Raw genomic sequence first — 13,608 nt, forward strand, 5'->3', positions numbered from 1 at the left:
CTTTATGTTTAATTTGATGAATTATTCATATTCACATAATCTCTCCTTAAATTATTAACAATAATAGTCACTTATAGCATTTCCCGCCGATTCATTCCAACTAACGGAGCACTTTTACCTTCAAAATAAAACATGGCGTTCATCGCGGTCAAGTTCCATATGCGTGTTAACAAAGTGAGGAAATGTCCGTTTGCTTGGCTGGAGGTGACGCTTCTTTTTAACGCGCAGCCTCCGTTTGGGTTTTACGCTGAAAGGTTGAACCGGAAGTCCACCGGCCATGCATTGCGGGAAGCTTGACGGGGGGATAACTTGTCGCTCCCGTGCGTGTGCGCCCTCACAAGCCGCACGTCAAGTGACGGCCGCTCACGTTACGTTGATTGGCACCATTCGCTTGTGGTTGTTTGGAGGAAAACGGCCACATGAAAAGTTTAGCGAGCGCGGTGCACTTTGGCGAGATGCCCCCCGCCGCCGCCGCCGCCGCCGCCCGGACGCTCACTCGCCCCTATGGAATATAGTCCCGCTGTCCACGGTGCCCATGTTGTGCCAGCACCCCACGTGAAGAACAAAGTGTTCGTCTTGTGCATCATGCTGTCCCTGTGGGTCTACATGATCTACTGCTGCTTGGGCTCCAGCTCGGCCGTGCCCGGGTTCGGGGCGGCGGCGCGTCCGTCCCGCGACTTGCTCGACGACGCGTCGGACGGCAGAGGGGACGAGTGGGACGACGTCGACGCCGCGGCGGCTTGCCTCAATGAGTCGGCGAGTCAAAAGTTACCCCGGGCCATCATCATCGGCGTGAAGAAAGGGGGCACGCGCGCCCTGCTGGAGTTCCTGCGGCTGCATCCGGACGTGCGCGCGGCGGGGGCAGAACCGCACTTCTTCGACCGCAACTACCACAAGGGCCTGGACTGGTACAGGTGAGCGCGCTTTTCATTCCAGATCACGCAAAATAGATCTATAGATTGGTCTCGTGGACTCGAGAAAGACATCAAAACTCATGGGGGGGACGGGGGACGGGGGACGGGGGGGACTTACAAAAAAAGGAAACAAACAACAACAAACCTCACGAAAATGGAAAACCGTGTTATGGCCCTCAGATAAAACATTTTCCTCTCTCTCTCTACCTATCTATCATATCTCTCTCTCATGTCTACCTATACATACTATCCTATTTATCTACCCTATCTATTATACTGTCACGCGCTTAATGTCAGCACACTTTAAAAATCTCAGGGGGACAAAAATCCTTTAGATTGCAGATATGGCGCATCTATCGATCGCCATCCGTCCATCTTTGAGTCGAGCGACGGATGTGAATGATTTACGGGGCTCAATTGGCAGATAATGTTTCATTTGCCATCAAATGAAGGCGTTAGATGCTGCGTTTTGCAGGATGCGGTGATGGCGTAAGGTTGAAAAGTACGCCGTCGTTGCATAAGCGAGATTGTGACGTCAAACTGCCACCCCCCCTCCAACGTCTCCGGCCTCTATCGGGATTATTTACAAAGTGATAGCGTGTAAAGTATTTGCGTGACCTTGCAACATTTGTACGGCATCCGATCCAATTCAAAGAAGAAGAAAAAAAAAGTACTAACAATTTGTTGCATTATTACCATTGAGTGCAGCGTGCAGTTTATAGCTCGACTCAAGCAGATGAATCCGCGTCGTCGGCCATTTGTTTTCATCTTCGGGCCCGAGCGGACACGAGAAATCCGATCAGGGATCAGCTGCGCCCCTTTTAACTGGCTCGCACTACGCAAACATTCGCGTGGAACTCGCTTCTCTTTCGAGAAACAAAGTCGGATGTGTCGAAGGCGGCTTCGAGAGCGCAGGGGTTAAGAGGCGAGTCGTGCCCCGTTTCAAAGCGGGCCGCAACCGTGGAAACGCGGCACTGTTCAAAGGATGACTTTGCACTCTAGCGGTTTTTGGGACTCTCCGGAAACTTCGAGAACATTTTGGGACCATCGGTCTTTGAGGGATTCCGCTTTTTGTCCATCTCTTTGTCAACTGAGCAACGTGATCTTTTTTCATGGCAAATCCTCGAAATCTCCAACTGAAATCTTGAACTTTATTTTCTAATTGAAAATCGATTGCACTTTTTTTCAGACGGAGTACAAATCTCGTTCAAAAACACGAACCAAACTTTGATGTTACAGCGCATTTTGACTTCATCCAGAAATTCCACCCCGAAAGCCGAAGATCCCGCATCACGTTTTTGTGAGTAGCGTGGACAACTTTTTCTGAAGTTTGAATTTTGTCACGATGACTTTGAGGCACGTCAGTGTCCACGGACAAACGGACTTGGGAAGAGCTAGCGGTGTGCCGGGCGGGCCCTTCGGCCCCCCGCGGTGGCATTGAGTCGCGCCGGTGCTGCGATCGGTGCGTCCGCGCGGCGGGACGGCGACCACGCCGAAGCCCGTCGATCGGTCGCGCGCTTCGACCTCCCCCCCCCCCCATTGTCTTTTCTTGCGGCTGATTGCTTCTCCGCAGCAAATCAAGCTCTTCTTCCCTAGATGTGACTTAATTGCTCAAATCATGTTTTAGGCCGTGAGGATCCACACGCAGAACAATGAACGGCCTTCGTACTACCTCGCTGAGGATGGGCTAATCCTCCTCTCGGCCCCTCGGGGTAAGCTCACCGGCAGCCAGTGGCAGATAGAGGGCAGTACATTTAGAAAAGCTTAACGGCATTATGGAGCTCAATGAAAGGGGACTCCAGAGAACCCCCGAGGTCTGCATTAACCCCGACAATAAAGGAGAAGACAATTAGTGTGAAACATGTTTTCGCTGCCTTCACTTTGCATGCAAATGAGCTCAGGAGGGTGAAAGTGCCCTTTGACGACAGTCGGCGGGGGGGCCGCCGCGATGGGGGCCTTCGCCGGGATGGCCCCGAGAAAAGACGCTTCCGAGCTTTCGGGGAGTTTTGACTTCGGCAGATCTCTGGGATGCAAAGTTTCCAAAGAGCGGAGCGAACCGAAGAGTTCATCGCCGTCCACTCAACCGACCGGTGGCTGTTTTCGCTTGCTCAGCACTTTCGCCAGCACTAAAGTGAAACGGTGGAAATGGGAGCCAGCTCTCCATGTGAACTTTGTCAGCATTTTGACTGAATGGGTTTCGCACGTTCCCCTGAAATAATCTCCACGAGCAGTACAACCATTAAAAACAGACCCCGCTCCATCCTTTCCCAGAACCGAGCGCCGCCGATCGTCAATACTGATAACGCGCACCTTCCTCTCTTTCGTCCCGCTGCAACAACCCTCTGGGCTTTCGCCTCAAGCAATTTGTCAAAGCCGCGCCGCTTATTTCGGCGCTGTGAAAACACTGAAGTTCGCTCGGCGCTAAACCCCCAGAGTCGTTTCCCACATCCTCGTCGCTCTCTTTTGTAGGATCTTCACAGAGAACGCGCCGTTTCCTGCAAGTGTCTCCCACTGGGGACTCGCTGACAGCAAGTCGGAACAACTTTAGAAAGCAACAATCTGCCGCAGCCATCTTTTGTTTGCTGGCTTTGATGCCGTTGTTTGCTTTCGCTCACGCTCCATCACCAGCGCGCGACTGCGCCCGCATCCTGGCACCACACTAAACTACATTAAACTCATTTTTTACATTTTCAATTTGACTTTTGAATCGCTTGTCGCCAAATTGTTGGGTCTCTACAGTGTGTGCCAAGCCTTGAAATGTGAAATTAAACAACAAAGTCAATCTTTTGTCTGGCGCCTATATCTGAAAATGTGTCTGTGAGCGAGCTGTTGTAAATTTGGGCAATTTGAACATCCGAATGTGGCTAATTGACAATCACCGCCCTCCATCCTCCTTCCCCGCCGCCGGTCGGCCGGACTTCGCTGTCTGAGAAACTATCATGTCAAAGCCAAAACATGCGCAGAGCTCCCAATCATTACAACACCTTCAGTGAGCATAGTGGCAAGTTGCATTTTTAATCATTAGTCTTTTTTTTTTTTTTTTTTTATTTATCTTCGCGTGAATATGGTCCATGGCCCCGAAAAAGGTTTCGTGCTGAAAAAATATCACCGATGTCATCAATGAATCGGCTTTGACTCCATTGATAATCAGATTATAGTTGACCACAAAACAATGTTTAGCGCCTGCTTGAAGTTGTGAAAGCGGTGGCGGGATGTCGCTTGCATGAGACGCGGCTCAAACTTTCAGTCATGAGAGAAATTCTTGCTCCTTGGGGTATTTTGACAAAAAACATTTCACAGACATGTTATTAAGACACCTGGAAACAGTTTTAAATTGTGTGTGTGTGTGTGTGTGTGGGGGGGGGAGCATTATACGTCTTCTTTAACTAATTTTTAAACCCTTGACAGAAACCAGTAGAATATTCAGTCCTCGTGCATTCCTCTCAAATCCCATATTCCCGAAAATGTCGGTCGGGACTGAGGGGCGCTTTTGGAATCATATCAAATGATGTTCTCGAACTCAAGCTATTGTGGAGAAAGGCAGAGAAACAGCAAGAAGCGGGCAGACAGCGCGGAATGAATAAGTCGCGGGAAAATATACAACATTGCGGAGCGGCCACGCATCAAAGTCTACTCAAACGCTAATTGATGTTAATGACGTCATCTTCACGAAACTTACAGTAAGATCATCTTTAATACTGCACAAGGAACTCATAACATGCATGAAGGCGACACACTTGAATACATCTGAGAGACCGTTTACGTGCAATCCGTAGGTGCTGCTGTTTTGGTCAGCAGCGTTGTTCAAATTTGTTTGTTTGTTTGCTTGGTGTTTGTCTCAAAATGTCAACGTTAATATTGTTAATATTAACAGTTCACGCTACAAATTGCAATACCGAGATGGATATCTCAACTTTGATCTCTTGGAGAAAAGTCAATATTTCACAACTGATTAAGTGCTTGGCCGAAGAAAAATAACAGCTGATTTTGTTTTCAATCCTTGACGTACAGTAATAGTGATGCTATCTCACTGAGCTTTGTTTTCTTTTCTTTTTTTTATAATAACCATGTATGCACGCCTCTGAGCATTCCCACAATAATGTCGCTGTGACTTAAACTGGAACACATTTTGTGTTCTTTGCCGTTTGATGGCATACTGCCTCTCGAGTCCAAACATGCATGCATGCATTTCAGCCACACTGCGGTCTTTCACGCGGAGATCGCACACAATTGGCGTAACAGACGGCTAGCCACCGCTGCCTTTAAAGCGGAGGACGCACGTAGCGACAATCGGGCCAAATTTGAGCTTTTCGGTACAGGCCGGTCTGATGTCACTGAAAGATTATCCCGAGCTATTATCTTGTGGTGTGGAATCGTATAAAACCTGTTCAATATTCACAATCACAAAATCCTCGTGTGTGTGTGTGTGTGGTCAACACCAACTAGAGCCAATCCACGGACTCAGTGAAGTGACGTGAAACGAAGCGATAGACAATTATGAAGCAACCTGAAGATGGCGCTGTTGCCAGACACAAATGGAGTCCGTGTGGAAGATGATCCCTGCGAAGCTTCGAGGCAGTTTTGCATCAACCTTTCTATGTAATCAAATTATTGGAGTTACTCGAGTGCCCCAACTTACGAGATGCTTGAGTTACGAACCATCGCTTGGTGAATTTTTCTGCTTTTACAACCCCAATTCCGATGAAGTTGGGACGTTGTGTTAAACATAAATAAAAACAGAATGCAATGATTTGCGAATCATGTTCAACCTATATTGAATTGAATACACTACAAAGACAAGATATTGAATGTTCAAACGGATCAACTTTGTTTTTAGCAATGTGCTAACGCAAGGCTGACACTTGTTACAGCTCCTACGACTAAAGCAGTGCATAATAATGGAGGCTGTGCTCTATTTATACTGCTGCTCATGAGAAGATCTCGCACGCAGCGTAACGTGGCAACAGTCGATTGTCGGCGCGATATGACGGACGGTCTCCCTGGATCGTTTGATTCGAGTCTGGAACTTGTCTCGCTCTCAATTGCTTCGATTATTCCAAGTGGCCACATACCAGCACCTCTCAAACTTTTCTTGGAGGCGAGATGCGATTCCCACACTCAACCCCTCGCGGTGCTTCAACAAGTATAAGATTACAACTCGTCGGGACATTAGATAACGCTCTGGATTTTGTTTTTGCCGAGGTTTGCTGTCACACGAGGGGTGGGCTGACTGGAAAGTGAAAGCCAATTAAGTCGTGCTCGAAACGTGAACATACTAGTCTGGATTTACACGACACCGTCGAAATTTCGTGTCACTCAGAGAAACTGGCGGTAAGGACAAATGTTTTCTTGTTTTCCAGGGGGCACAACTGGGTGAATTTTGAAACGAAGAGTTGGCCATTGTGAGCTCAGGTTAGCGGCAGGGTCTCGACTGGCTAACCGTTAGCCAGTTTGCAGGTTGAGTGAGTGTTACGAATGTGCTTATTTTGTGTTTATTTTGTTATAGTCTGTTCAATAAAGAGACTGAAAGTGAACGACTCTATCATTGACCACTTGTGGGGGCATTACAATATGTTCTAACTAGGCTATATTAAATTAGCTAACATCGATATTAGGGGTGGTAGCCTCTATTAAATTAGCTAACACAAGGTATCATGTTTTAGCGATCGCAGATGTGCTGTTGCGGTGCGTTAGTTCTGCTTTGCAGTAGACTCATTACGCTATATCCTTTTTAAGTGTGAATTGATCCCAAACTTTGGACGTTCGCTGGCTTTTACATACTCGTTCCTCCTGGCTCACCGCCACTGCGCCAACTTATTTCTGCTTTCTATAAAGGGGTGGTGCGTGAGGCTGTGTAAGAAAATGATCACTGCAAAGCTTCAAAGCAGAGATTTGGCTTCAGCTTTTTTTTAAATGTATTTTATAATCCAATTATTCGATTAATCGTTTCGGCTCTAGTTAGGGCCCTAATTAAATATTTTGTAAAAATGGTACAAAGAAGCGGAAAACCAGCCCAGAGAGAGTGGCGCACGAGAGTCGTTTCAGGTGTTTTGTGAATATAAACGCCACCATATCAGATATAAATAGTCAAAAAGAAAATCAAGATAAAGGCCTTAAATCAGCGTTGGGCACTTGGACTCGAAGTGCAAATACGGCTCAAGTGGCGACTGGTGACATCAGCGCACAGCAGCTACGTAAAGTCCTACCTTTGAACCTGCCCTCCTGATTGCGCTCAATGCAAACAAAGGCTTTCCAAACGCAGCGGCTGCTTTCATGACTACACCTGACTGCGGGCGAGACTAAACAGCCACATCACATAACAAAGCCACTCCTCGCCATGTCTGTCGTCTGCACTATATAACTTCATCCTCAGTACTCTTATTGCTTTACTCCTTCTCTTAACTGCCTTCCTTCGTTATCTCGCAGTCCTTCAAGGATCCTCGGGACCGTTAAGAGGGTGAAGGATGTTTATGTGCGAGCATCCACACAGACTGACAACAGCACATAAACTAAAGGTAGCCGTAAGTCTCGGCGAGGCGCACAGTTCTTCCTTAACGTCCCTAGATGGAATCAAAATAAGAGCCAAAGCCCACTTGGTTTGTTTTGAACCTTGTGAAGTTATACAGTGTAGGACACTGAATGGTCACTCCATTAGGTACACCTGCAATTTTTACAAATACTGTAGTACACAAAGTAAACGTCAGTTTTGATTGACACCACGGCTAATCTGTGCTTCACGGGCGACAAATGTATTTCGTGCAACTGTTAAAACATCAATCTACCAGTATAATAATTACCATATAATCAAATTAACAATATATAAAACAATACTGTATATAATTGAATATTTATAAACATACATTGTTTTTCTTATTTCTTGCAGGAAAGATTGACAATAAAATATATTCAAACTATTTTTAAATAGTTTAAACTCCCTGCTATAATAGATTTTTCTCTGTTAAACATCAAATTTGTATTAAAATACATTCAATGTGATTACAGTCTGTGGAAGGGGTATTTTAAGGCTATTTTATTCCGTTATTATTACGTATTTTCTATACATTTTATGTGTGTATTTTTTTGTGTTCAAATATGTGTACAATGAGTTTAAAAAAGTATGTTTTAATGGGTTGAAATGTGTTTAAAGTGTGCACGAGGGGTGTTGTAAAGTGTCTTGACGTGTCTAGAAAAGCCCCATTGAAGCTCATGTATTAACATTAGCTATAGCATCTTTTAACTGATTTTTCTTACAATAACATGTATTTAAATATATTGCCATCAAAATTGAAAACATAATTGTGATAAAACATATTTGCACAAATGACAAGTATATGAGGAAAAACAGTAATTAGTGCACCGTCTTTGTCCGCTTGTGTGCATCTCCAGTAAGAGATGCATAATAATTGCACCGAGGTTGTTTGTGCCTTTCACACTCTGCTTGATTAACTATGACGACAAGCGGCTGAGGCTCTCCGGGAGGAAAAAGTGCAAGTGTGTAAGATCCTGCAGGGTCTCTGTAGACTGAGGAAAAAGTGGCAGGTGGCACCGGTGAGGAAAGTGGCAACTCCGCGTATGATGATGCTTTTTTATTTATTTATTTTTTTTTTTTTTTATATAATTTCCATCGATGCTTCAGCTGCAGTGCATTCTTAGCTGCGTTTTGCAATAGATCACCTCAGAAATGAAAGCTGCCGCGTTTGAAGAGGGGAGCTTGACGCTGCTTGCGCGTGTACAAACACATAATTATACAACCCCAATTCCAATGAAGTTGGGACGTTGTGTTAAACAAATAAAAACAGAATACAATGATTTGCAAATCATGTTCAACCTATATTTAATGTTCAAACTGATAAACTTGATTGTTTTAAGCAAATAATCATGAACTTAGAATTTTATGGCTACAACACGTTCTAAAAAAGCTCGGACAGGTGGCAAAAAAGTGAGAAAGTTGAGGAATGCTCATCAAACACCTGCTTAGAACATCCCACAGGTGAACAGGCTCATTGGGAACAGGTGGGTGCCATGATTGGGTAGAAAAGGAGCTTCCCTGAATTGCTCAGTCATTCGCAAGTAAAGATGGGGCGATGTTCACCTCTTTGTGAACAAGTGGGTGAGAAAATAGAAACGCCGCCGGCTTCTCTGGGCCCGAGCTCATGTAAGCTGGACCGATGCAAAGTGGAAAAGTGTTCTGTGGTCCGACGAGTCCACATTTCAAATTGTTTTTGGAAATTGTGGACGTCGTGTCCTCCGGGCCAAAGAGGAAAAGAACCATCCGGACTGTTATGGACAAAGTTCAAAAGCCAGCATCTGTGATGGTATGGGGCAGTGTTAGTGCCGATGGCATGGGTCACTTACACATCTGTGAAGGCAACATTAATGCTGAAAGGTACATACAGGTTTTGGAGAAACATACGCTGCCATCCAAGCAACATCTTTTTCATGGACGCCCCTGCTTATTTCAGCAAGACAATGCCAAACCACATTGTGCACGTGTTACAACAGCGTGGCTTCCGAGTAAAAAGAGTGCGGGTACTGGACTGGCCTGCCTGCAGTCCAGACCTGTCTCCCATTGAAAATGTGTGGCGCATTGTGAAGCGTCAAATACGACAACGGAATACATCAAGCAAGAATGGGAAACAATTCCACCTCCAAACTTTAACAATTAGTGTGCTCAGTTCCCAAACGTTTATTGAATGTTGTTAAAAGAAAAGGTGATGTAACACAGTGGTAAACATAACCCTGTGCCAGCTTTTCTGGACGTGTTGCAGCCATAAAATTCTAAGTTAATGATTATTTGCTAAAAACAATAAAGTTTATCAGTTTGAACATTAAATATCTATGCAGTTTATTCAATTAAATATAGGTTGAATATGATTTGAAAATCATTGTATTCTTTTTTTATTTATGTTTAACACAACGTCCCAACTTCGTTGGCATTGGGGTTGTAAATGACAGTAATCACCTTAACGACGCGCCACCACTCCTTTCCCTGTTGATCATCAGCTTACTATCAAAACATTTAAGTACCATTTATTGATAATTAAAGTCATAATAGGATGATGTAATGCTTCAAAAATCTGGCACACTGGATTCTTGTAACAATAACATCTTGCTTTCATCAGCAGGTAAAACGTACACCACAAAGGTATTTGAAATTCTGTTTTTTGTGAAACTAACCCTGTGTTGTCATACTAATCACTGAAGAATGGGGAAAAAGAAAATTATTTTTTTCCTGGTGAAAGAAGATAGAACACTCTTTCTTTTGGTAGTTGTGGTTCTATATTGTCACAACACAATATTCTGTTGGTTTGAAAATGCTCTAAAACGGCTGGCAATGTGGGAAACGGATGGCTTTGAAAGCATTAAGTAAGACCATGGGCGGGAATATCTTGTTTCTCCAAATCTGTTGAATCATCATTGTTAATGGAAGATCCGCAAGATCTCAATCAATCAAATTCTCAACCGCAACAAAAAATGAGCCTGTTTGATAAAGTGAGGAGTAGAGAGTACAGATATCTGGAGTAAAAGGTCAGCAGAAAAATAAAGTAGAAGATACAGCACCTGAAAACATCTACAGTAACAAAGTATTTGTACTTAGTTACCTCCCACCACTGCTATTAGAAAGTGAAACTTCAGATCACTTTTTGTTGATATGCCTCCCTGCTCTTGTGCCACGGACAAGCCAGCCAGCCAGCCACTCTGGCCCCAATGCACCAACGTGTTTGGCTTAAACCTAATCCCCCTTGTATCACTTTAGCCATTATCCAGTCAGGGCTCCAGTTAACAACTTGAGGCATCCAGGGTCAAGACGAACACACTGTCACGATACTAAACAGCTCTGAAGGTTTGCCTGCACGTCTTCAACAAATCTCAACAATCTTCCCACGGAATTACAAAGAAATACGAGACGAAAAGGTGCAGTCGCAGTCACCTGTTTTGGCGTGACATTAAAGAGCGTCAAGCCGCCTATTCAGGGCTAAACCGTCCTTTGTGCGCGGTAATGAAGGTGCGCGGTATTTGAATGTGAGACATGGAAGATGGTTGAGGTTGCACGCCAGATTAAATGCAGCAGCGGGAGATGAATCTCTTGCTTTAGGCTCTGTGTTTAGAGCGTCGCGTGGCACTCATACGCGAGTCCTTGTCATTTCAACGAACACTCACGTGCTCCGTCAATGCTGGGCACCACGGCTTCATTTGTCTTCTCGAGAACGGCGAGCTCGCTGCAGCCTCGTGCTTTTATGCCTCTCGTGGAGCGAGGCTGTCAGAGTTCGTCTTCTGAATTTGAACACATTGGTCCCTTTCGAGGTTCAAGGGGGTGATACTCTTTCTTGAAAAGTGCTGCTTTGATGTCCTTGAAACTAAACTTGTACAGCTGAGAACAACTTTTTGACTCTAGAATAGGTACAAACAGTTACTTTGGAGTCGAATATTTAGTCCTCAAGAAGGAAATCAGTGTCGATTGTAACTTGAGGGACAGAAGAAATCGATTGCTACTGGAAGTCTATTTCTGGTCTATCTCTTAGGGGGGGGAAAAAGGAGATGGTTGTACAGTTAGTAAACGGGTCGTCATTGGGGTGGCACCCTTAGAATGTTATGCTTTTGTACCCTTGATACTTGACATTAGGAACAGTTTTTGCCCCCCCCCCCCCTTGACACTTGACTTCAACAGCTTGGAAAAATACCGCAAACCTATTTGTTTCTGCAAAGAGGTATACTTACCTCGGAATCTAAATAGCGTAAGTGGCCTTTAAGGGGGCGGGGGACAATTGTGTTGCTTGTACCCTGAGACACAGAATTGTCTCACAATGTCGATTTCTGACATACTCTTGGGGAAAAAATAACTTGTTGTACCTGCACGAGTACAATGGCTTCTTAACTGCTTTTATACCCTCGACATTTGACTTTCATAGACTGAGAACATACCTGGAAAAGGTGCAAACAGTTGATATTGGAGTGGAAATAATTAGACAGAAATTGACTTGAGAGACAGAAATTGACTCATTGTGCCAGAAACAAAGTAGGTTGTTTTAAGGCAGTACAATGGCTTGTCATTGGGTCGCACAGTGCTACTGCTTTTGTACCCTTGACACTTGACTTCTAAAGTTTGGGAGCATTTGTGGAAAAAGTAAAAATAGTTATGCTGGACTCTAATAATTAGCCTTAAGGGGGGCATTAGGCTAAATTGTACCCTGAGACACAGAACTTGACTTTCGTGGGAGCATTTTCCCCCCCCTCCCTATCGACAGCTAATTTAGGGCAAAAGGCACCTTGGACTGCTCACCGGTCAATCGCAAGCCAATTGTTAACGGGGCATCGATCGGAAATGGAGCCCACGGCAGTTAGCTACGTGAAGCGCTATGCTATTAATGGCACACACATAATTACATTTCTGTCTTTCGCAGACAATTGATGCCAAAGTCCTCCGAGGGTCAGCTGACCATGGAGAAGACGCCCAGCTACTACATCACCAAGGAGGTCCCCGCTCGTATCTACACCATGTCCAGAGACACCAAGCTGATCGTGGTCGTCCGAGACCCCGTCACCCGAGCCATCTCGGACTACACGCAGACCCGCTCCAAGAAGCCGGACATCCCGTCTTTTGAGAGCTTGACCTTTAAGAACACGTCGGCGGGCGTGATCGACACGGCGTGGAGCGCCGTTCAGATCGGCATGTACGCCAAGCACCTGGAGCGTTGGCTCCACTACTTCCCCATGGAGCAGCTGCTGTTTGTCAGCGGCGAGCGGCTCATTAGCGACCCCGCCTTGGAGGTGGCGCGGGTCCAGGATTTTCTCGGGCTCAGGCGAGTGGTCACCGAGAAGCATTTCCACTTTAACCCAGCAAAGGGCTTCCCTTGCCTAAAGAGACCAGAGGGCCACAGCAAACCTCACTGCCTGGGCAAAACCAAAGGCAGAACCCATCCTAACATTGACCCGGGGGTGGTGCAGAGACTACGGGAGTTCTACAAACCATTTAACTTGAAGTTTTACCAGATGACGGGTCATGACTTTGGCTGGGACTGAGAAGAAGACGAGAGCAGCAAGGCTAGTTCATTGACTTGTGTGTGTGTGTATTTTTATTTTTTATAGAATTGTATCATCCAGAAGGTGTAGAGAGTATATTTGCCAGCTATGTATAGAGTTCAGAAGTTTATTTTATGATAATTTATTGCTATTATATGAAATTCCTAAGATGTGTAAGCAGGTTTACTCTCGATCAGGGATCCTCACACTGTAGTGCGTGCACCCCTGAGGGTGACTGTTTTGTTTAATTATTTTACCTTCCATTGCATTTTTACCCAAGTAAAAAGGTTAAATACATTCATTTCTTTAAAAAAAAATACAAATAAAAAAATTTGAGGGTATGTACAGTACCCAAAATGCAACTTCGCTGCTGCCGGTCGTCCCGTCAAATCAACCATCCAGCTCTGGCATGTAATTGTGGCACTTAAATTACATATTGTAGAAATATTCTGTCAGCTGTTTTGACTGTGCTTTTAAATGGGTTTAGCTGCTTGTTTAACGTGTCTGTAGGCTCCGAGTCACTCGACCCCTTTTAAGCCACGCCCCACAAAAATCTGAAAAACTGAAATGATGAAAAACTATTTCGTCACAATTGAGTACTGCAGTTTTCAGTCTTTGCGCATGTTTTCATCAATTATCTTCAAACGTATATTATCTCTGACATCACTTTACA

At 45.0% G+C, this 13,608-nt stretch overlaps 1 protein-coding gene across 1 annotated transcript; it reads left to right on the forward strand.

Moving 5' to 3' along the window:
- Window positions 1-347: 347 nt before the first annotated feature.
- Window positions 348-13,297, forward strand: hs3st3b1a (heparan sulfate (glucosamine) 3-O-sulfotransferase 3B1a). Its single transcript, XM_061701403.1, has 2 exons — window positions 348-914; window positions 12,317-13,297. The coding sequence occupies exons 1-2, from the start codon at window positions 505-507 to the stop codon at window positions 12,933-12,935; spliced, it is 1,029 nt and encodes a 342-aa protein (XP_061557387.1). The 5' UTR covers window positions 348-504; the 3' UTR covers window positions 12,936-13,297.
- The last annotated feature ends 311 nt before the right edge of the window (window positions 13,298-13,608 follow it).

Source organism: Phycodurus eques, chromosome 16 (assembly GCF_024500275.1).
Source record: "Phycodurus eques isolate BA_2022a chromosome 16, UOR_Pequ_1.1, whole genome shotgun sequence".
NCBI lineage: Eukaryota > Metazoa > Chordata > Actinopteri > Syngnathiformes > Syngnathidae > Phycodurus > Phycodurus eques.

Excerpts from the sequence above, each read along its gene's own strand:
- hs3st3b1a (XM_061701403.1), top strand. The coding sequence starts at position 505 with ATGGAATATAGTCCCGCTGTCCACGGTGCCCATGTTGTGCCAGCACCC. Across the intron at positions 915-12,316 it reads AAGGGCCTGGACTGGTACAG|ACAATTGATGCCAAAGTCCT; the intron begins GTGAGCGCGCTT and ends TGTCTTTCGCAG.